Source organism: Brassica rapa, chromosome A04, assembly GCF_000309985.2.
Source record: "Brassica rapa cultivar Chiifu-401-42 chromosome A04, CAAS_Brap_v3.01, whole genome shotgun sequence".
Classification (NCBI taxonomy): domain Eukaryota; kingdom Viridiplantae; phylum Streptophyta; class Magnoliopsida; order Brassicales; family Brassicaceae; genus Brassica; species Brassica rapa.
Window position 1 is genome coordinate 10644496 of NC_024798.2, and position 20316 is coordinate 10664811.

The window sequence follows — 20316 nt, forward strand, 5'->3', positions numbered from 1 at the left end:
GTCAAGATAAGTTTGGTTGGCTTCATCTTGTTTGAAAGAGTTTGCCTTGAGGCTGAGTTGCTTAATGAGTCTCTCTGATGATTGTTCTTTTTTTTTGTATTCTGTTAACGGCCACAAACAATGAAATGGCCCTCAAATGCAATCAAGAACTAATCTGAAACAACAGCAAATTCAAAATGATTAATTTCTTAGTGGTGGGTGGTAAGTACTACAATCGAATATTCATTAAAAAACTGAGCAAATTACAAATGTGAAAATATTATAACTTTGAATAGTCCTTTGAATATTAAAAGTGAATTTTAAAAATGAATTATCTATTGATACCCGCTTGCACTTGGTGTTTGTTTTGGAGATCTTATTACCCAACTATAAACTGAAAGTTCAACATTCACATGCATTGTATGTTTAAGCTTTGATCTTTCCGGTTATATATATGTGGATAAAGAACCTCTTTTGCAGCTTTATGGGATAAATCTGCAGTGAATACGTTGGCTTCTATTACAAGAAAATTACAACTTTGAAGAAAATTGGTCAACAATGAATACGTTGGCGTCAATTAATATGAAAGAGAGAGAGAGATGCGTTTTCACTTGGCGGTGGGAGATGTGTGATTCTCTGATCTGGTCCCTACTTCTTGATTCATTCGGTAACCTAAACCTTCTACAGCCAAGAAGATACTAATAAGGAAGAAAACTACTTAATTATAACAACTAGTACATTAAAATGGAAAAAAAATTATTTATTCGTCTCACGACTTTTAAGTTTTAACTAAAAACAAGTCGTCGAATAACTCAAATAAATTACATTTGGAAACTTTCTATATTTTACATGCTTTCTAGAAATCTACGACATTTTAAATTTAAATAATGGCATAGTACTAATTGAAAACAAATCATATATGTCTAATAGAACATTCTTACGTTTTGGATACTCTATATGATGCAACAATTTCAATTTTTTGTCCGGGTATTTGAGTCTTGCGGTGTCAAGATCGCATTCCTCAAGCGTACAAGTTATGTTAAGATTTAAGAACCGTACGTTGTTTGATACATTCAAGTTGAAAAAACTGCTAAAAACTTTTATTTTTCTTGAAAAACGTGAAATTTTGTGTAGTGTGGTTACAGTTTTCTTAGTGAAAGAGAATATGCATGCATGATATCATCTACCTGAATACTTTTAGTATGAAACATAGTAAAGAGAGAAAGAAAACCGAGGAAGTCATCCAAAAATTGGGAGGCCTACTCTCAACTACCAAAATAACACATTAGTGTTTGTTGTGTTAGGTCGTTTAGTCAGTCACCTAACCCTAACTAAATGAAATACGTTAAAACTCAAATATATATAAAAATAAAGAAATACTATTAGTCAATAAGACTCTTTATTTTTTTAACAACTAAAAAAATCTATCGTGCAATCAAGACCGTCCATGTATATTCTCTCTTTCACATTATTCTCAAGTTTTTCCCTAAAGACGAGAAGATTTTTTATGAGCTTGCGGGTCCCTTAATAATACTCATCAATTTCCCCATATATATCTCATGAGTCATGAGTTCGACTTCATAACATTCAACTCGACCTCATATCATTCAACACCAATTACTACTTTCTCTATTCGGATCAAAAAATGGTTTGTGTTATTGCTTCTCATCATGTTCTTGTTTTAGTTTCACAAAGTCTTCAAAGATCTTTCCATATTCATAACTCTTCTTTTATGTTTGTACATCAGGTTGCGGAAAACAACAACAAGGAAGTGACACTCTCTGCCTCAGTGGAGAAAAACAACATGAAAGAACCAAACATTCATCTCGAGGTTCTTCAAAAGGAACCAGCTGCTTTGGTCAAACCCGAATCCGAGACACCAAAGGGTCTTTACTTCTTGTCCAATCTTGACCAGAACATCGCCGTGATCGTCCGTACAATCTACTGTTTCAAATCTGAGGAGAGAGGGAACGAGGAAGCAGTACAAGTGATCAAGAAAGCCCTGAGTCAAGTACTTGTTCATTACTATCCTCTTGCTGGACGCCTCACCATAAGTCCTGAAGGTACTTGATTGATGAAACAATTAATGTTTCGGTCTCTATAACTCAGACAAACAACATTAATTAACATGTACTTAATGGTATGAACTTCAGGTAAACTCACTGTGGACTGTACTGAAGAAGGAGTTGTGTTTGTGGAAGCTGAAGCAAACTGTAAGATGGATGAGATTGGTGACATCACCAAACCAGACCCTGAAACATTAGGGAAACTTGTCTATGATGTTGTAGAAGCCAAGAATATTCTTGAAGTCCCTCCTGTTACTGCTCAGGTTTAACTCTACTTTTCTTCCTCCTCAAGCAATCTTCTTGTTGTTTAATATGAGATCTAATTCGTTTAGGGTTTTTATTATAGGTGACTAAATTCAAGTGTGGAGGGTTTGTTCTTGGACTATGTATGAACCATTGTATGTTCGACGGTATTGGAGCTATGGAGTTCGTTAACTCATGGGGTCAAGCCGCTAGAGGCTTACCATTAACAACTCCTCCTTTCTCGGACAGAACCATTCTCACCGCTAGAAACCCTCCAAAGATCGAGAACCTTCACCAAGAATTCGAAGAGATCGAAGATAAGTCGAACATCAACTCTCTTTACAGCAAAGAGCCAACTCTCCATAGATCCTTCTGCTTTGATCCCGAGAAAATCAAGAAACTTAAGCTCCAAGCAACAGAGAACAGTGAATCTCTCCTAGGTAACTCCTGCACGACTTTCGAAGCTTTGTCTGCGTTTGTGTGGAGAGCAAGAACCAAGTCGCTGAAGATGTTGAATGATCAGAAAACGAAGCTTCTCTTCGCCGTCGACGGTAGAGCCAAGTTTGAGCCTCCACTTCCCAAAGGGTATTTTGGGAATGGAATTGTTCTCACAAACTCGATCTGTGAAGCTGGAGAGCTAACCGAGAAACCGTTGAGTTTCGCTGTTGGATTGGTAAGAGAGGCGATTAAGATGGTAACTGATGGATACATGAGATCTGCCATTGATTACTTTGAAGTAACAAGAGCGAGACCATCTCTTTCTTCGACTCTTCTGATCACTACATGGTCGAGATTAGGTTTTCACACCACAGACTTCGGTTGGGGAGAACCGGTTTTGTCCGGTCCAGTGGCTTTGCCTGAGAAAGAAGTGACTCTGTTCTTGTCTCATGGAGAAGAGAGGAGAAGCATCAATGTGCTTCTTGGTCTTCCTGCTTCAGCTATGGATGTGTTTCAAGAACTGTTTTTACAGATATGATGTTGAACACAAAAGACAAAAGAAGAAAAATATCTGGCAATTATTGTCATAAACTATTTGTTTTCTCTGTTTTTTATTTTAGTTTTTGATTTCTGCTGAATTATTATTATTATTATTATTATTATTGTTATCTTCGTCTTGAACTTGTTTGTATCCTGAATAAAAAATTTAAACCAGAAATTTATATAACTCCAACTATATTGTAATTTAATTTATATCATTACTTGATTTGTTTCTGGAATGTTGAGTTTATAGTACAAACGAACACTATATATAAATAAAATGTATAAACAAAGTCTAAAGATAAAGAACAGAGAACAAGAAGACAACAGAGTTCTTGTAGAAGCAAAACAATGATAGAAATTCCATTACTTGCCACACAAGTCAATATTCTTCTCAAACGGTCTGAAATTCAAAGCGGTAAATCCATAGACACAAAGATTAGACATCTTGGAGTCAAACACGACCTGATCCGTTGTAGTTTTGTAGCCAGGAACGTTGCAGGACTCCGAGGAGCTACTGATCAAGCTTGCCTGACAAGAAGCCATTAGAGAATCTTTGTCGTCTTCTGCTGCGCAAGAAACGCCTTCCACAGATGTTATGTCTAGCTTGTAGAGTCCAAGCTCGTCCGTAGTTCGGTTTGCAGAGAACGTTAGCATCTCTCTAGTTCTTGAAGAAGCTGCCTTAAATCTGCAGATTATACTCACTTCAACACCTGTTTTTTTTTTGGTTCAGTTAAAACAAAAAGTGAGAGACATTTCAACTTGGATTTAAACTATTATGAGAAAATTTTATTGGAATCCTTACCGGGCATGAAGTAGCTGTGTTTGGAGAAACTGTTGTTAAAGCAGACGTCGCAATAAACAAGACCCATTACAGTGATGTTTGCTGTTGGTATGGATGAGGACTGTCCTAGAGACAGAGAGTTTAAGGACAGAAGTTGCAGAAGCAACAGTAGCATTATCAGTTTCTTTTCCATGTCCACAAGCTTCAACATTTTTTCATCTTTGGATAAACACTTGTTTAGAGATGAGGTTCTTTTTGTTTATGTGGTTGATGGAAGAAACAAACAAAGATTGTGCTAAGAGGTAAAAGACAAAAGGAGAAACAAAAGATTAGACAAGAAAAGACAGAAACTCCATTGAAACAAAGTTTCAATTTTATCAGTCAAAAAAAAAACAAAGTTTCAGTTTTATTGTCTTCTATATTCAGAAAACTAAAAAGTCCTGTATGGACAAAAAGATGGGTAGAGAAAGAAGCTTTTTGAGTGAAGGTTATACATGAATAGGGTGAATAAAGTGAGAGGTTGGTTATGTGCTTCTTACATTTACTGAGCTCTCAAGCTTTCTCTTTTAAGGGTTTCTGTATATGAATCTCCAAGAAATTGGCTAAATCTGGAAAAGAGAGTGGAGAAGGTAAAGCCACTTGTGTTGTGTGTATATATGTATGGACCATTTATCAAGTTATCTATCATAAACACCACGGAAGTGGTCAGAAGAAATTGCTATTTATATATCAATACAAGAAGCCAAACTTGAACTATGATATTTTCATGAAAAAGGGATAATATTTTTGAACTGAATTAGTAAGAAAACGGCAACAAGCAGAATTCAAATAAGTGAAGGCCAAGACGCATAAACTAGCTGCACACAGTGATTCGAACACCTCCATGAGACTAAACCGAGAACGATTAGACACAAAAAATTAGAAAAAAAATGTTTGTGAGATTTCAATAATCTCTCATTTTCATTTCAAGAGTAAGATTTCGTGTTATAGTATGTCTGGACAAATTACTTGAAACCAAAGGAACTGAACCAAATCAAATCAACAAATATGGAACTGAATCCAAAAGTCATAAATATCTTGTTCTTTGCTTAAAACTATTTGGCATTTGAACTACACAGATACATAAGCAAAATTGAATGAGTATTCGAGTACCTAAAATACAACAGTATGCAAAATATATGTTATACATAGATTTAAAATAATTGAAATACCCAAATTTTAGTAATGTTGCCAACTTGCCATGATTGCTGCATTGCATTGACCTTAAACTCTACATTTGTATAGAATTAAGAGATGCTCACAAGTCTAGAGAACCGAAATAGTGTCGCGCCATAATTGCTGTATTGCAGCAGCATCCCTAAAGTTTATTAATGAACTTATAAAGCCAAATCGTTCTCATTATTAGATTTTAAAAGTTGCCAAGATTCCTGCTTACTCTGTCCATGACAACAACAATATCTATTTTACGCAATAAGTTATCTCTTTTTTTTTAACACAACACAATAAGTTATTTCAAACTAAATATAAAAATGAATATAAAAGATGAGTTACAGAGATGACATATTCCTTTTCGTTGACTCTTTAAGAAAAACGCATGATTAAAAAAGAGAGAATAAAATGTAATGTAAAAGGCGGCAATGCACAATTGTGGCGACATTATGAACTTGGGAACACCTGAATTAAGAAGAGAAAAGGGATTAAACACATATAACAAAGTAGCAAAAATCTGACTATAAATAGATCACCACACTTGTGGATTTGTATCATCAAAGTAAGTTATATTGAAAAGAAAACAGTAAAGCAGAAAGAAAAGAGATGGCAAAGAACTTCAACTCTGTGAGCTTCACTATTCTCGTGCTTGTCCTCATGATGGCTTCTACCGGTAAGTTGATCTCGATTATATACTTCTCAGTTGTAATTTAATTATCTTGCGCCGCTGATCATGCTGAACATGTCAACAGGAATCCTCAAGACCAAGGCTCTGCCTGGGGTGGAGTGCCCAGTTGGAAGTGGATGCCTTCTCCCTTCTACACGTGTGTTCTCACAAGAGTGCGGGCCGGCGCCATTCACAGGTACAGATTTGGATTGTTGTAAATGTTGCGCTGATACATACGGCTCTCCCCCAGTCTGTTTTGCGGTTGTTGAGGGAACCGATCTGCACTGCCATTGCTACCAAAAGAAGCCTTGAAAATGCATCCTATAATTACCAAGTGTTATCCATTCAATGTGAGGACATGCATGGCGTGTGTATGTTTATGTTCATCAAGTTTTCTTCCTCTTTTGCTTCCAAATAAAACATCAAGGGCAAAACTTATCACTTCTTGCCCCTCAAGTGTGACCTCATGTTGTGTGCACTTTTGTTTCATTCTGAATATATTTATATAACATAATTCTGAATAAAATTTAAAGTTTCATCTTTAACTTCTTCAACTTAAACCTCTGTCTCTCAGACTGTCAGCAATCAATATGCAGTTGGATTGAAAGAAGAAACAAACAAATAATGGGTTAAGAGGTTAAAGACAAAAGAACAGACAAGAAGAGACATAAACTCCATTGAAACAAAGCTTCATGTAATTGTCTATGGTGAAAACAAACTCAAAAGTTCTGTTTTTCAAAAAGAAAAATTTGTTTTTGCTGTAAAAATTTAATTTCCGTTATCTAATAATTTCTTTAACGAATGAAAAAGGGCAGCGTAGCCAAGTTAGGAAACAGACCACTAAGAGAATGCCACGTCATCTGATTTGGTTCTTTCACTTTCGGCTAATGAAAAGTGTTAGCTACGACGGTGACAGACAGACAGACAGGAGCTAACAGTCGAATTTTAAAATAATTTATTTATTTAGAATAGTGAGAAAAGAAAAGAGTAAAGTGAGAGGAGGAAGAAGGAGAAGAAGAACCCTCTCTCTCTCTCTCTTTTGTTCCTCTGACTACTCATTTCATGTCGGAGACTTCCCAGAAACTAAAGAATCTCTTCAACGAAGACTAAATCTTTCTCCTTTTTCTTCGTTATCTTATCTTCGTTCGTTTTCCCCCTTTGCTTACTTCTGAAGGAAACGAGAGATAGAGAGAGAGATGTATGCAGTGACGCCTCCTCAAAGATCCGATTTGGGATCCAACTACGGTTTGCGGGTCTATCAAACATGGAAAGGAAGCAATGTTAGTTTCTTTTTCATTTATTTATAGAAGTTCTTGATTGTGTTGTTTATTCTTTGAGCTATTTTTGTAGAAATTTCTCTGTCACTGGGCTCAGATTAGTCTGTTCTAAAATTGGAACTTGGGTTTATGTTACAAGTTTTGCCTTTTTTGAGGTTTCTTGTCTACAATGAATGTTTATAAATGTCGTTATAAACATAAATCAAGAAGCTTTTTGTTTCCTGTGATAACCCTGTGAATAAAAATCTTAACTTTAACCAAGAACTTAGGGCATTATTCTGAATAGGATTGCTTCTTCTTACAAAGGGGCCAAAACTAGTTGATGTATATTGTTGATGTTGTGCCGTATGAATGTGACACAAAGATGAAATCTTGTTTTAGTATGAAACATTTTGAAAGTTAGTCTCCAAAGCACTTTATTATTGAACTCTTGTTAGTGTTTCTTCCAACAATACTCTTTTGTTTTTGTTTTTGTTTCTTGCAGATATTTTGTCTTCAGGGAAGGTTTATATTTGGGCCAGACGCAAGATCACTTGGTCTGACCATAAGTCTCATCGTGGTCCCTGTTATAGTATTCTGCATCTTTGTTGCAAGCAAGCTAATGGATGACTTCTCTGATACTTGGGGAGTCTCAATAGTCACTGTCGCTGTTGTCTTCACCATTTATGTGAGTACCAACCAAACCTTTCCTTTTTCATTGCAAATGATAAACTCATTCCTAACAGCTCATGCTTCCACTCAGGACATAATTCTTCTGATGCTTACATCCGGAAGGGATCCAGGGATTATCCCAAGAAACTCTCATCCTCCTGAGCCTGAAGTTCTCGATGGAAACTCAGGGACAAGCCAAACGCCAAGACTGCCTCGAGTAAAGGAAGTTGAAGTTAATGGAAACATATTTAAGGTCAAGTATTGTGACACTTGCATGCTCTACAGACCTCCTCGCTGCTCACATTGCTCTATCTGCAACAACTGTGTTGAAAGATTTGACCATCACTGTCCTTGGGTTGGTCAATGCATTGCCCAAGTAAGTTTCTCTCCCTTTTCAATGTACTCTGGTCTCTACCATTAGTTATCTAATGTTTATTGGGGGGACTTTTGCAGAGGAATTATCGGTTCTTCTTCATGTTTGTCTTCTCCACGACTCTTCTCTGTGTATACGTGTTGGCCTTTTGCTGTGTCTATATAAGGAAGATCAAAGAATCTGAAGATATAACCATTTGGAAAGCAATGCTCAAAACTCCTGCCTCCATTGCTCTTATAATCTACACATTCATATGTATGTGGTTCGTTGGAGGCTTAACAGGCTTCCATCTCTATCTCATCAGCACTAATCAGGTACCCTTAAAGTCCTTTTGCCTCTCATGTCATTCTATTACACGTTTTTGATCTTTTTTTTGTTTTTGTTTCTGTAGACTACCTATGAGAATTTCAGATACAGTTATGACCGGCGTAGCAACCCACATAACAAAGGAGTGGTTGATAACTTTAAAGAAATCTTCTGTTCTGCGATACCTCCTTCAAAGAACAGTTTCAGAGCTATGGTACCTAGGGAAGCAGCTCCAATGCCGTCAAGATCAGCTGTTGGCGGCGGTTTTATGAGTCCAAACATGGGGAGAGGTAATGATGAGATTGAAATGGGGAGGAAAGGTGTGTGGGCAATGGCTGAACATGGTGATGACAAGAACGGTAGTAATAATGAACGGTTTCATGTCAACGACGATGAGTTAGGTGACATTAGGACCACAACGGATGATGATGAACAAAGTGGTAGTAGGCCTAACATTCACCCTAGGCACTCAAGCTGGGAGATGTCACCAGAGGTTATGGCCTTAGCATCAAGGAGAACTTAGAAACATCGTCCCAAGAGGAAAAGACTGAGATGTGTTTCAAAATGTGTTTTGTATGATTTTCAGCTTTATTTATTGATGTATTTTGAGTTGTTCAGAGAAATCAATTGTGAATTAGTTTGATTTCTCAGATGTTATGAGTGCTTTTATTAGTTGTGTTCAGACAGTTAAATCTCAAATCATTGAGTTTTATTGTAATCTATGATTTTAACAAAATGAATACAGGCGATTTTGCACTGTACTTATTATAACTGTGTCAAATAATTAAAAAGCTGAAACTGAATTTTTCAGACATGTGGACTAGAAGACCAGACCAGTCTTGTTTATAGTGTTCATTGAAGCACGGCTCTGTAATAAATGCAAAAGAATCCTTTAGATTCTTCTTCAACGTTCTAAATTAATTTACTCATTGGATCTAAATCTCTTTAACAGTTAAAAGTTTAAACCAAACAAGGCTGCAGAAATGAGTCTTCTCTTCAGAACTGAATCAAACAAAGTGGTCAAACCTTGAATGTGTTGATAAAATGTAGTAACTGTTTTTAACTGAGGATGAAGGTAACTGCCCAGTCAAACACCAATAGACAAAGACAATAAAGAAAGTCAATACTAGGGCTTGTTCATTCATTAGTGTTATTTTGTATAAAAAGATGAACTATGTTTCAGTTGAAATGTCACTATTACTGTTTTTATCTTCCTCTAGCTTCCTTTTTATTTAGAACCTTACCATGTGAGCAAAGAGCTCAAAAGGAGACCTCTGCAAAAAGTCTCTCTCTTCTAGTCATACCTTTCAACACAAAGTAACCAAACCTTAGATACCAAAATTCAGCAGGTAGGTTTTTCCTTTTGTCCTCTCTTTTAGTCTTTTAGACTTACCAGAAAAAGATTTTAAGGTTTGACTTTGGTGTTTTTTTTTTCAGTTTACAGGGGAAAAAAACATGTATAAGAATCAGCTGCAAGAGCTTGCACAGAGAAGCTGTTTCAGCTTACCATCATATACTTGCATAAGAGAAGGACCAGATCATGCTCCAAGATTCAAAGCTTCTGTCAACTTCAACGGTGAGATATTTAAGAGTCCCACTTACTGTTCCACTCTCAGACAAGCTGAGCATGCAGCTGCTGAAGTTTCACTTAATGTCCTTTCCTCTAGAGTCCCTTCTAAATCCTTGACTGCAAAGATTCTTGTAAGTTCTTTTTTCTCTTCTGTGTTTTGGTCATACACAAAAAAGATAAGGTGTAACATCTTTATATCATTTCAAGGATGAGACAGGAATTTACAAGAACTTGCTACAAGAGACAGCACATAGAGCTGGTCTTGATCTGCCAATGTACACAAGTGTGAGATCAGGATCTTATCACTTCCCAGCTTTCTCTTGCACTGTGGAGCTTGCTGGGATGAGTTTCACTGGAGAATCAGCAAAGACAAAGAAACAAGCTGAGAAAAACGCAGCCATTGCAGCTTGGTCCTCTTTGAAGAAAAGTAACTCAAACTACTCTGTTCCAAGTTCCATAAACCCCAAAACGCTTCTCACTTTTCTAATTGAATCTCTCTCTTTTTTTTTTTTTTTTAAATATGCAGTGGCAAGCTTGGATTCTATGGGAGGAAAGGAAAATGGGGAAGAGAAGGAACAAGAAGTAGTAGCAAGAGTACTTTCAAGATTTAAACCCAAAGAAGTGAGAAGAAGAGAGACCACAAACCAATGGAGAAGAAGAACAAGTCAACAAGATACAAACAAAGACTTGTCTGAGAGATTGAGATGGATCAATCTATTAACCTATGAACCTTCAAAAAGCCAGGCTTCAAGAACAAACCTTCAACAATTCAAAGGGATATCATTACAAGAAGCTAAGGAAGAGACAGAGATGATGATCACCACAAAGTCGTTTCCTTTGCCAGTGGCTGCTCATCATAAAGCCAGACTCAACGAATCATCGAGCGGCGGATGTAGTAACCAAATCCCATTTTCCGACAGAGGCAGGTTCAGTTTCGTCGGAGGTTGTAATAGGCTAGCTCCAGCGGTTCAAATCAGATCGGTGATTCCAGTTTTCGCAGCTCCGGCATCAAAACCAAACCCTACTCCTAGCACATCATCATCATCATCATCATCATCATCATCTATAAACTCTTGCTCTGTTCCAAAGACGCCGGGATTGGGAGGTCAAGAGAAGAATCTAACCCAAACGAAAAATGTGGATCAAACCCATGATTAGTTAGGTGAATTTGGATAAAGGGTTAATCTCGAATTAAATCATATGTTAAGTTGTTGTTGTTTGATTAGATAATAATATATGATTGTGTTCTTGTTTTTTTTGTTTGAAAATTTTGGGCCGACATGAGTTTTGAATGCTGGCGTAAAGAACGGAGAACGGAAAGAGAGAGCATTAAGTTAGGGAAGAAGATGGGACGCTGCAGTTGAGAAAGAAGACCATTAAATGGGTTTTGTCTTGCACCATTAATACGCCGATTGCTCTGCTTCCCACTCGTTCTTCATTTATTGTTTGCTCTCTGTAACGTTGGTTCGAGCCCAAAAAATTATTAATTCTTTCAGACACACGAATTTCACATCCACCACAAGTCATGTATTTTTTTCGGAAAACATCCCAATATTTTGTTCTTGTTGAAATCAAAAACAACCCCAAATTATTTTTTATATAGTTATAACTGGTTATTCTTTACCCCAAATTCTTTTTTTTTATATAATCATATAGTTATAACTTATAACTGGTTACTAGAACTTGATATTTTTCTTGTTAATTTATTTAAAAATGAAACAACATACTGAAAATTTTATTTTATTTTGCATTAGTTTTCTATGAATTATTATTAACTTTATGATACTTTGTTTTCTTGAAAATCGAACTGTCAATTTTTTATATTTAACTAAACTAAATAAAGTAATACTATATTTAAAATTTGTTTATATAATATATACTATATATTTCAAATTGTGTTATCTCCCTTTAATACAAGCGATTTAGTTAATATTTATACAATATTAATAATGTTCAATATATGAATATCGATTTGGTTAGATAAGCTTTAGAATTGTAATTAATTAATTTAAATTTATTTTAAATGCAATCGTAGATTCTGTAATAAAAAATACAAAAAAAATACTTAATTTATTGTAAATACAATGGCTAACTATGTAAATAAAAGAAAGTTTTTTTAAATACTATTATTCATGTTTACAAACAATTTCCAGTTATTTTGTTATAAAAACAGTACCAAAAAGTAATTCAGTTTTAATAATATAGATTCAATAAAAATGTACCATTTATCTGTTAGTATCATTTTTATACCTACCTTCCCTAGGATTCGAATGGTATGTAGATTAGGAAAATGTAGATCAAATAAAAAATGCAGATCAAACAGAACAAATGCAAATCAAATCGATAATGCAAATCAGACAGATTAAATTAAATAAATATATAATTATTTATCAAATAAATCTACTGAATATCATATTTTATTGGATATTATAAAAAGTAAAATAACTAAAATTCAATATCTAAACAAAAATATTAATTATAAAGTTATGTATTATTATATTTAATTGAATGTTGAAAAACTAATTATGTCAGTTAAACGTCTAAAACAAAAAATACTAATCATTATATTTTACTAAATACAATGAAATTTAAATATTATATAAAGTTTTATACAGTTACACCATATAATGATTTGTTTTTAAAAATATTATAGAGTATTTTTATTGCTCATATTGTGTTTTATGTTTATTACTGAACACAAGCTACAATTTATTTTTAACATACTATATTTTCATAATTTAATGAAGAAACTAATTAAAAAAATATTTTAATATTTTTGAATTATGGTTAATAGATGTAAAAACAACCTGAAATATATATATATATATATATATATATATATATATATATATATATATATATATTATTTTTTAAACCAATTAAACACAAGAAAATATACTATTTTATATTTAATAAAAGTTATCAAAAATTAATTACATAAAATAAAAAAATTAAAATACTAAAATTTAATGTAAAAAGATTTTCTGTTTTTTTTTTTTATTAACCTAAGATATCCCATGCCTATGGAGAGGCCTAAACTAATCTCCAATGGGAGATGCAGTCCATGGTTAGACATTCTCTCGGATATAGATGATTAACTAAAAGAACAAAAATATAAAGCAACCATTGGGCCTCTGTCTTTGGCCCAAACTTTTTCTTCTCATTTATGCAGAATATTACCTAAAAAAACAAAACAAATCTGCATGCATAAGTTTTTTTTTTATTGGTTTTGCATCTATAAACATGAATGGAAACAAAATATAATCTTATATGCATGTACTTTTCTCCTGCCTTTCTTCTGGAGAAAATTCTTATGTATTTCTCATGGCCTACATTCAAAGCCTTAGTTAAGTTGTTCCTCACTTTACTGTTTACCATGTCAGTTTATATTACTAATCGAATGTTACTAATCGATATTTGACTCAAAAAATACTAATCGAATTTATATCGTTTTACTTTTATTAGTATATAATTTCAAAGAAGTTCAATTTTGGATTTGTTTATCCACCATTTACTAAAATTTTAGAGAATATTAATGTTCGGATAGTGTTTTGTGTTAGTATAGTTACCAATTATACATTTTTTCACAAAAACACTATTGGCTAAACTCAATTATTGTCAATTGGAAAATACAAAGTTACTACAAAAACTACATAAACATTTTTTTTACATAAGTAGATATACACCATAGATTAAATATATGTAAAAGCTGAATTGTGTTAGTTGGTATATGAAATTTTAATATATTATGTGTTGGTGTATGATTTAGCACATGTTCCGAGCGCATTTACTGATCTAGACCGCAGTATTCTGTTGATGTATGAATTGACCGATTTTCCGGTTAAATACTGTTAATACAAACAACTGAATATCGATATTTTATTTTGTCAAAGCCTTATTCTTAAACGAATTAGCAATCAATTATAGAGAAATTGCAATGTATAACCATAAAAAATTATATCAACATATAACCATAGAAACCACATGGTTAGAATATGCAATATATTCTTTATGTAATATTAATATATCTACCTTTAATTAATATTAGTTTTTGATTCTCTTATATTTTTTAATTTTATTTTTCTCCTTTCGTCTTTTCCCCTCTTATTTTATTTGATCTATATTTTCATTACCAATATAGTTTAGCCAAAAAATAATATCAAAATAAAACATACCTATTTTTTACATATACTATATTTTAATTTTTTTTCAAACAGATATTTTTTATTTCAAAAATAAATAAATTGTTATTAACACAAATATATCATTCTATAGTATTATGTGTATAAAATAACACATCTTTAAGATCTCTCTCTCCACATTTGATTTGTTGTATTTTGTAGTTACATATAATATTTTATAATATCTTTATATTTTTATTTATTTTGTAACGTAAACTGATATAAGAAGTTTCGCTTATATAAGTTTCAATGTATTTTTTCGCAAAAATCTTAGCCATTTCTTAAAAGATGATTTAAGATAAATTTGTATCTGATTTGATTTTATATTAATCAGAAATTTTCAAATATATTAAACTTTTTACTTTGTGTTTAAAATTATAAAATATGGCTCTAAGTTTTGAATGTTCAAAAAAGTAAATTATTTGAACGCTTCTTTTTAAATCATATATTCAAGTTAAATTTTTATTATTGAATATTCTTGGCAAAAAATCTGTGAAACTTTTACAGAAATATTTTTATTTATAATATGATTTTTATTGTTTGACAACTGATGTAAATTGGTTTATAGTTATTTATTTTAAATACAATTAGAACAATTTTTTAAATAGTGAGTTGTGAAAATAATCTTTTAAAATTGATTCTTACTTTATAACATCTTTATAACCTCTTATAAAGTAACTTATAAATTTATAAAATAACTTACAAAACTTATACAAATTTTAAATCTTATAAAAAAATTCACAGGATTTTAAAATCATTATAAATAGTTCCAAAAATCGTAATAGTTCCAAAAATCGTAATAAGAAAAGAAGTTATTATCTCTTGTAAATAATTTATACACTCTCACAATGATTTAAGACTTCAAAAAATAGTCTTATAAATACTTATTTTTTGTTTTAATTTTAAATAATTTACAAACATGTTAATCTTCATAAATAGTTTCATAAGCTTCTCTAAATGAGATATTATCTTATAAATGGTTTTATAAATCTTTATAAATTATCTTGTAAACTCTTATCATATAAAATATTCTTTATTTCTGAATTATTATTTTTATTAGAAATGAATTGGTATAAATAACTTCTTAAAGTTTTTGCAAATGATATATTAATCATTAGAAATGATTTTGAACTTATCATGTAAATAATTTATAAACCCGTTTATAGTTAAACAATGAACTATATATAAATATTATGATTTATATAGCAAAATTAAGCTAATTTTAACATGATTTGAAATAGGAAAAAATCTATTATATTAGCTTTTATTAGTTATTTTCTTAAAAAATATACTACATATATTTAAAAATAAATGATAAAAGAAGTTATGAAGTATTATATATACCTTTCATAATTGATACAGTTAGCTAATATAAATGGTTATATGTAAGATTATATGATAATTAATATTAAATGGTTCTAGAATTGCCTTTTAAATATGATTAAAATATATAAAAATTATATAGTAAAATTAAGCTATTTTAACACTGATTTTTAATACGAAAATAAATCTATTATATTAGGTTTTATTATTTATTTAAATAAATGATAAAAGAAATTATGAAGCATTATATATACTTTCCATAATTGATACAGTTAGCTACTATTATTATATTTAAGATTATATGAATTTTTTTTCAATTCATATTAAATGGTTCTAGAATTATTTTTTTTTTTAAATTTCAATAAATAAAAATTTAAAATCATTAACAAATTAAATTATAACAATTTTTAAAAAACTTCATCTATGATTGACACATAAGTAAAAATCACGTAATTGACTTTTTAATTAATATATAGGAGAATTATGTTTTCCATATTGGAGATGCAAGGGACTCTATATTTAAAAAAGACTTATTCTTAGGTCCACCCCCTAAGGTGAACCTTTAGGTTCACCAACCAATAGGATTGTTTTATTTTATATTCGATATCTTTTAAAAAAAGAAACAAAATATTGTCAAATTATATTTTGTTTTTAAAATTTAAAAGTAAAAAAAAATAGTAATAATTACAAAAAAAAATATTTTACGTCGTCAGCATAAGTTAAACCCTAAACCCTAAATTCTAATCTCTAAACCCTTAATCCTAAACCCTAAACCCTTGGATAAACCCTAAACTCTAGGATAAATCCAAAACTCTAAATCAAAATCACTATACACTAAAACATTCAAGCGTTTAGGGTTTAGGGTTTTAGTGTTTTTATTTAGAGTTTAGGATTTATCCAATGGTTTAGGGTTTACCCAAGAGTTTAGGGTTTACCCAAGGGTTTAGGATTTACCCAAGGGTTTAGGGTTTATCCAAGGATTTAGGATTTAGGGTTTAGGGATTAGGATTTAGGGTTTAGTGTTTTGTTGAGAACATTAAAAATATATTTTTTTTTAATTTTTTTTTTCTGTAACTATTATCTTTTTTTATTTTAAAAACATGATATAATTTGAGAATATTTTGTTTCCTTTTTTAAAAGATATCGAATTTGAAATAATGAAATCCTATTGGTTGGTGAACCCAAGAATAACTCTTTAAAAAATATTCTTGTTTTCTCAAAAAAATGTTCTAGTTCGGTTAAAACATATACAACCATTTAGAGATTTATATTTCCTATTTTTCTGGTTTTCTCTGTAGACACGATTGAAATATTACGGCGAGACTCGGGTCTCAATCATTTGGGCCATAACATAAATATGGAGATATCTGCCTTTCTCGTGGGCCTTTTACAAACCTAAGCATAAAACTAGTGACCTACCTAACCATATTACCAACCAGACTGGACTTAACCGGCCACTTGTTCGGCTTATATTTTTCATACAAAAATTATGTTATCAGTTCCGTAAAATAACATATGTTTCAGTTTTATGACGTGGATCCGAGTAGCAGAAAGCTCACATGTTGTTGGATCTGACCCACGAGCCAACCATAAATGATAATAATCCAGATGATGTCAACCAAAAATAAAAATAAATTAATAATCCAATTTGAGTTTTATCATATTTTTTTCTTGACCAAAGAGTTTTATCATATCTTGACAGATAGATATTGCATATAGTATACGTCAGATCTTCGTGGAGGAAATAGTTTCAAAACAGTAATCCAGAAGAAAACTATTAATATTATCATATGACTGATTCAAAATTACTCGTCTAATAGGTCGTCGAATTTTGACCAATCTTACCCGTACAAAATGTTTGTATCACGTTTTTTCATCAAATCTCCATTGTCTAAATTACATCCCAGTCGTAATTCCATTTGTCATGTTTAAAACGCTGCTTTTTTTTTTTGTTATACAAAACTATACATTATATTATTTTTGCTTGACCGTGGAGGCCTGAAATATGACAACATACAATATTCAGCTCCACAATAATTTAATAAAAAAATTCCTTGTTTTCTATTTTCTTCCCCCACTAATTTTTATTTGCTTCTATTTAGGCAGGAATCTTTATAAATAAAAACAAATAATTTCACTAAGTTTGGAAAACAAACAAAGTTCTTAAGAGATAAATAAAAAAAGTCACCTAAAATGAGTGAGGCGTGGAAGATAGAATAATATCCAATGACTCAGAGCCACGTATAAGATGAGAACCGTACTCTTCTCTGTCTTTGTCATACCAGATCCCATAAACGGCAAGAAGAAAGCATCAGGAAAGGCCCAAAGCTGACGTGGAATGGAATATTCGGAATGCGGAGAAGATCCAGCTCCCTTTTAGCTTCTTCCACCACCTTTTTTATATAAATACTCCACAAAAAAAAAAACCAAAACTGAAGAATATAAAAACAAGAAATCGTCACAGCATTTCGAAACCTCTCTTTCGTCTGTATAGTCCTGAGAAAATGGCTCTTCGTACTGTCCTCGTAGCCGACGTCCCCAGCCTCCCTGATTCCGTTTACGGATTATCCGAAGGTAAACCTAACTTGTGTACCACGGCAAATCCATATAATCTGCTTTTAATGTTTGTAGTTATTATAAGATTTTACTAGTTTTGGCAAGTAGATATATGATGATTATTGTAATTATCTATATATATAAAGCTGGCAAGCCTTCATCGTTTTGATAATACACTCTTCTTCTTGTTCTTGGTCTCTGTTATTCAGGTTTAGATATGAGCAAACCGACATCGTTTAAGATGCCTGGATTCTCTGTGATCGGGCACAGAGGAAATGGTATGAATGTGTTGCAATCATCTGATCGGAGAACCAGAGGGTTTAAAGAAAACTCTATCCTCTCTTTCAATTCCGCCGCCAAGTTTCCCATCGATTTCATTGAGTTCGACGTTCAGGTTGGTTTCTTCTCCACCTCCTTTAGAGACTAGGTTAATCTTTTAGGGTTTTTTTTTTTCTTGATAAGGGTTAGATTTGTGTGGAAGAAGATTCTGATTTTTGAATCTTTTTTTGTTTCTCCTGGGGATGCTATTTATAGTTTCTTAGAATTGATATGAACATATGATGAACAAGAAGATTCAAGAAGAGAGATGGCCACGAAAGTAAATCCACGAGCTTTGTGTGGTTGTTTCTTTTGTAGGTTACAAAAGATGATTGTCCAGTCATTTTCCACGATGATTTCATCTACTCTCAAGAGAATGTGAGTCTCTACTCTTAGATCTTTTTTTTTTTAAATATAAATCTTGATGCAATGCAAGTTTCTGATGGATCTTGCTTTTTGTATTATGGTGTTCAGGGTATTGTTAATGAGAGTAGAGTGACTGACTTGAGCCTCTCTGAGTTTCTCCTCTATGGACCTCAGAAAGAAGCTGAGAAAATAGGCAAGACCCTTATGAGGAAATCCAAAGAAGGTCAGGTTTTGAAATGGGACGTTGACTCTGATGATCCCCTTTGCACGCTACAAGAAGCATTCGAAAGAGTTGAGCAATCTCTAGGGTTCAATATCGAGTTGAAATTCGATGATCAGATTGTCTATGAACGAGAGTTTCTTGTCCATGTCCTCAGAACAGTTCTTCAGGTATGAATCATTATACTGAGTCCAACCAATTCTATGTGAAAAAATAGCTCCTAACCTTATTTTCTGTTTACATTTTGTTGTGTGTGGCACAAACTACAGGTGGTGTTTGATTATGCTAAAGACAGACCAGTGATCTTCTCAAGTTTCCAACCAGATGCAGCACAGCTTGTTAGGGAGCTACAGAGCACTTACCCTGTATGTTCCTAAAGTTTTTAATACTATTTTTTTCACCAAATACATACGTTTTTGATGCAAATGCTGATTATGATTATGGTTTGTTTTCTTAGGTTTACTTTCTGACTGATGCGGGGAACCAAATGTACAAAGATGAGAGAAGAAACTCACTAGAAGAAGCCATAAAAGTTTGCTTGGAAGGAAAGCTACAAGGCATTGTTTCAGAGGTAAAAGGAGTTTTCAGAAACCCATCAGCCATTGCCAAGATCAAAGAATCTAACCTCTCTCTCCTTACATACGGCAAACTCAAGTATAAAGCTTCTTCATTCTTTCTTATTATGCACAGCCAAATTCTTAGTTGATGTATTGATTCAAAATTGGTGTTTGCAGCAATGTGGGGGAGGCAGTGTACATGCAATATGTGATGGGGATTGATGGAGTGATTGTAGACTTTGTTGAGGAGATTTCTGAGTCAGTAACACTCATGATGATTCGACCACCATCACCATCATCACCATTACCGTCATCAGCTTCGAAGGATGATGTTGCTGTCATTACAAGACCTGAGTTTTCACAAAAGGAGATTGATTTTCTTCTCAAGCTTCTCTCACAGTTGATACAACATTGATTGATGATCATCATTACCTATGTTTTTTTTTTCTAATCGAATATCTCTCTGCTTTTTTTTTCTTTCTTTTATCATGTTTCTTTAGGTCTGATTTTCTTTATAATTTTTATTTTCTTTCTTAATTTCTCTTCTTCCAGGGTGTCTTGTCCAATAGCTAAACTGTAAATAAATCTGCAATATTTTTACTCTTCATATGGATTAATTTTAAAATAATTTTCATGTATTAATTAAAAAAGATATACAGAAAGCAAATTCACCTACAAATTTCGTAACAAAA

At 32.5% G+C, this 20316-nt stretch overlaps 6 protein-coding genes across 7 annotated transcripts; 5 read left to right on the forward strand and 1 right to left on the reverse strand.

Moving 5' to 3' along the window:
- Positions 1-134: 134 nt before the first annotated feature.
- Positions 135-3475, forward strand: LOC103864048 (omega-hydroxypalmitate O-feruloyl transferase). The gene is made up of 4 exons (XM_009141814.2): positions 135-1627; positions 1727-2042; positions 2133-2308; positions 2392-3475. The coding sequence occupies exons 1-4, from the start codon at positions 1625-1627 to the stop codon at positions 3262-3264; spliced, it is 1368 nt and encodes a 455-aa protein (XP_009140062.1). The 5' UTR covers positions 135-1624; the 3' UTR covers positions 3265-3475.
- LOC103864049 lies at positions 3471-4507 on the reverse strand. Its single transcript, XM_009141815.3, has 2 exons — positions 4072-4507; positions 3471-3979 (listed from the first exon to the last, which is right to left on the reverse strand). The coding sequence occupies exons 1-2, from the start codon at positions 4259-4261 to the stop codon at positions 3633-3635; spliced, it is 537 nt and encodes a 178-aa protein (XP_009140063.1). The 5' UTR covers positions 4262-4507; the 3' UTR covers positions 3471-3632.
- A 1339-nt stretch (positions 4508-5846) lies between these two features.
- Positions 5847-6861, forward strand: LOC103864194. The gene is given in 4 exon segments (XM_033289347.1): positions 5847-5932; positions 6012-6122; positions 6318-6379; positions 6381-6861. Coding segments are annotated over 4 exon segments (300 nt in total). The 5' UTR covers positions 5847-5865; the 3' UTR covers positions 6441-6861.
- A 21-nt stretch (positions 6862-6882) lies between these two features.
- Positions 6883-9298, forward strand: LOC103864050 (probable protein S-acyltransferase 6). Its single transcript, XM_009141816.3, has 5 exons — positions 6883-7206; positions 7688-7870; positions 7946-8230; positions 8308-8541; positions 8619-9298. The coding sequence occupies exons 1-5, from the start codon at positions 7123-7125 to the stop codon at positions 9054-9056; spliced, it is 1224 nt and encodes a 407-aa protein (XP_009140064.1). The 5' UTR covers positions 6883-7122; the 3' UTR covers positions 9057-9298.
- A 249-nt stretch (positions 9299-9547) lies between these two features.
- Positions 9548-11608, forward strand: LOC103864051 (double-stranded RNA-binding protein 5). Of its 2 annotated transcripts, none has more exons than XM_033289811.1 (4): positions 9548-9886; positions 9971-10234; positions 10311-10530; positions 10630-11608. In XM_033289811.1, exons 2-4 carry the CDS (start codon positions 9989-9991, stop codon positions 11259-11261), a joined length of 1098 nt encoding a protein of 365 aa, XP_033145702.1. In that variant the 5' UTR covers positions 9548-9886; positions 9971-9988; the 3' UTR covers positions 11262-11608. The 2 variants fall into 2 exon arrangements, with proteins under 2 accessions (XP_033145702.1, XP_009140065.1); XM_009141817.3 differs by having other exon boundaries at positions 9548-9882.
- A 5270-nt stretch (positions 11609-16878) lies between these two features.
- On the forward strand, positions 16879-20262 carry LOC103864052 (glycerophosphodiester phosphodiesterase GDPD2). The gene is made up of 7 exons (XM_009141818.3): positions 16879-18181; positions 18373-18557; positions 18800-18859; positions 18956-19237; positions 19337-19432; positions 19525-19721; positions 19802-20262. The coding sequence occupies exons 1-7, from the start codon at positions 18112-18114 to the stop codon at positions 20037-20039; spliced, it is 1128 nt and encodes a 375-aa protein (XP_009140066.1). The 5' UTR covers positions 16879-18111; the 3' UTR covers positions 20040-20262.
- Positions 20263-20316: the final 54 nt, after the last annotated feature.

Excerpts from the sequence above, each read along its gene's own strand:
- LOC103864051 (XM_033289811.1), top strand. The coding sequence starts at position 9,989 with ATGTATAAGAATCAGCTGCAAGAGCTTGCACAGAGAAGCTGTTTCAGC. Across the intron at positions 10,235-10,310 it reads CCTTGACTGCAAAGATTCTT|GATGAGACAGGAATTTACAA; the intron begins GTAAGTTCTTTT and ends TATCATTTCAAG. Across the intron at positions 10,531-10,629 it reads TTGGTCCTCTTTGAAGAAAA|TGGCAAGCTTGGATTCTATG; the intron begins GTAACTCAAACT and ends TTAAATATGCAG.
- LOC103864050 (XM_009141816.3), top strand. The coding sequence starts at position 7,123 with ATGTATGCAGTGACGCCTCCTCAAAGATCCGATTTGGGATCCAACTAC. Across the intron at positions 7,871-7,945 it reads CTGTTGTCTTCACCATTTAT|GACATAATTCTTCTGATGCT; the intron begins GTGAGTACCAAC and ends GCTTCCACTCAG. Across the intron at positions 8,231-8,307 it reads TTGGTCAATGCATTGCCCAA|AGGAATTATCGGTTCTTCTT; the intron begins GTAAGTTTCTCT and ends GGACTTTTGCAG.
- LOC103864049 (XM_009141815.3), bottom strand. The coding sequence starts at position 4,261 with ATGTTGAAGCTTGTGGACATGGAAAAGAAACTGATAATGCTACTGTTG. Across the intron at positions 3,980-4,071 it reads ACACAGCTACTTCATGCCCG|GTGTTGAAGTGAGTATAATC; the intron begins GTAAGGATTCCA and ends AAAAAAAAACAG.
- LOC103864048 (XM_009141814.2), top strand. Across the intron at positions 2,043-2,132 it reads CCTCACCATAAGTCCTGAAG|GTAAACTCACTGTGGACTGT; the intron begins GTACTTGATTGA and ends TATGAACTTCAG. Across the intron at positions 2,309-2,391 it reads TCCCTCCTGTTACTGCTCAG|GTGACTAAATTCAAGTGTGG; the intron begins GTTTAACTCTAC and ends TTTTTATTATAG.
- LOC103864052 (XM_009141818.3), top strand. The coding sequence starts at position 18,112 with ATGGCTCTTCGTACTGTCCTCGTAGCCGACGTCCCCAGCCTCCCTGAT. Across the intron at positions 18,182-18,372 it reads CGTTTACGGATTATCCGAAG|GTTTAGATATGAGCAAACCG; the intron begins GTAAACCTAACT and ends TCTGTTATTCAG. Across the intron at positions 19,433-19,524 it reads AGCTACAGAGCACTTACCCT|GTTTACTTTCTGACTGATGC; the intron begins GTATGTTCCTAA and ends TTGTTTTCTTAG.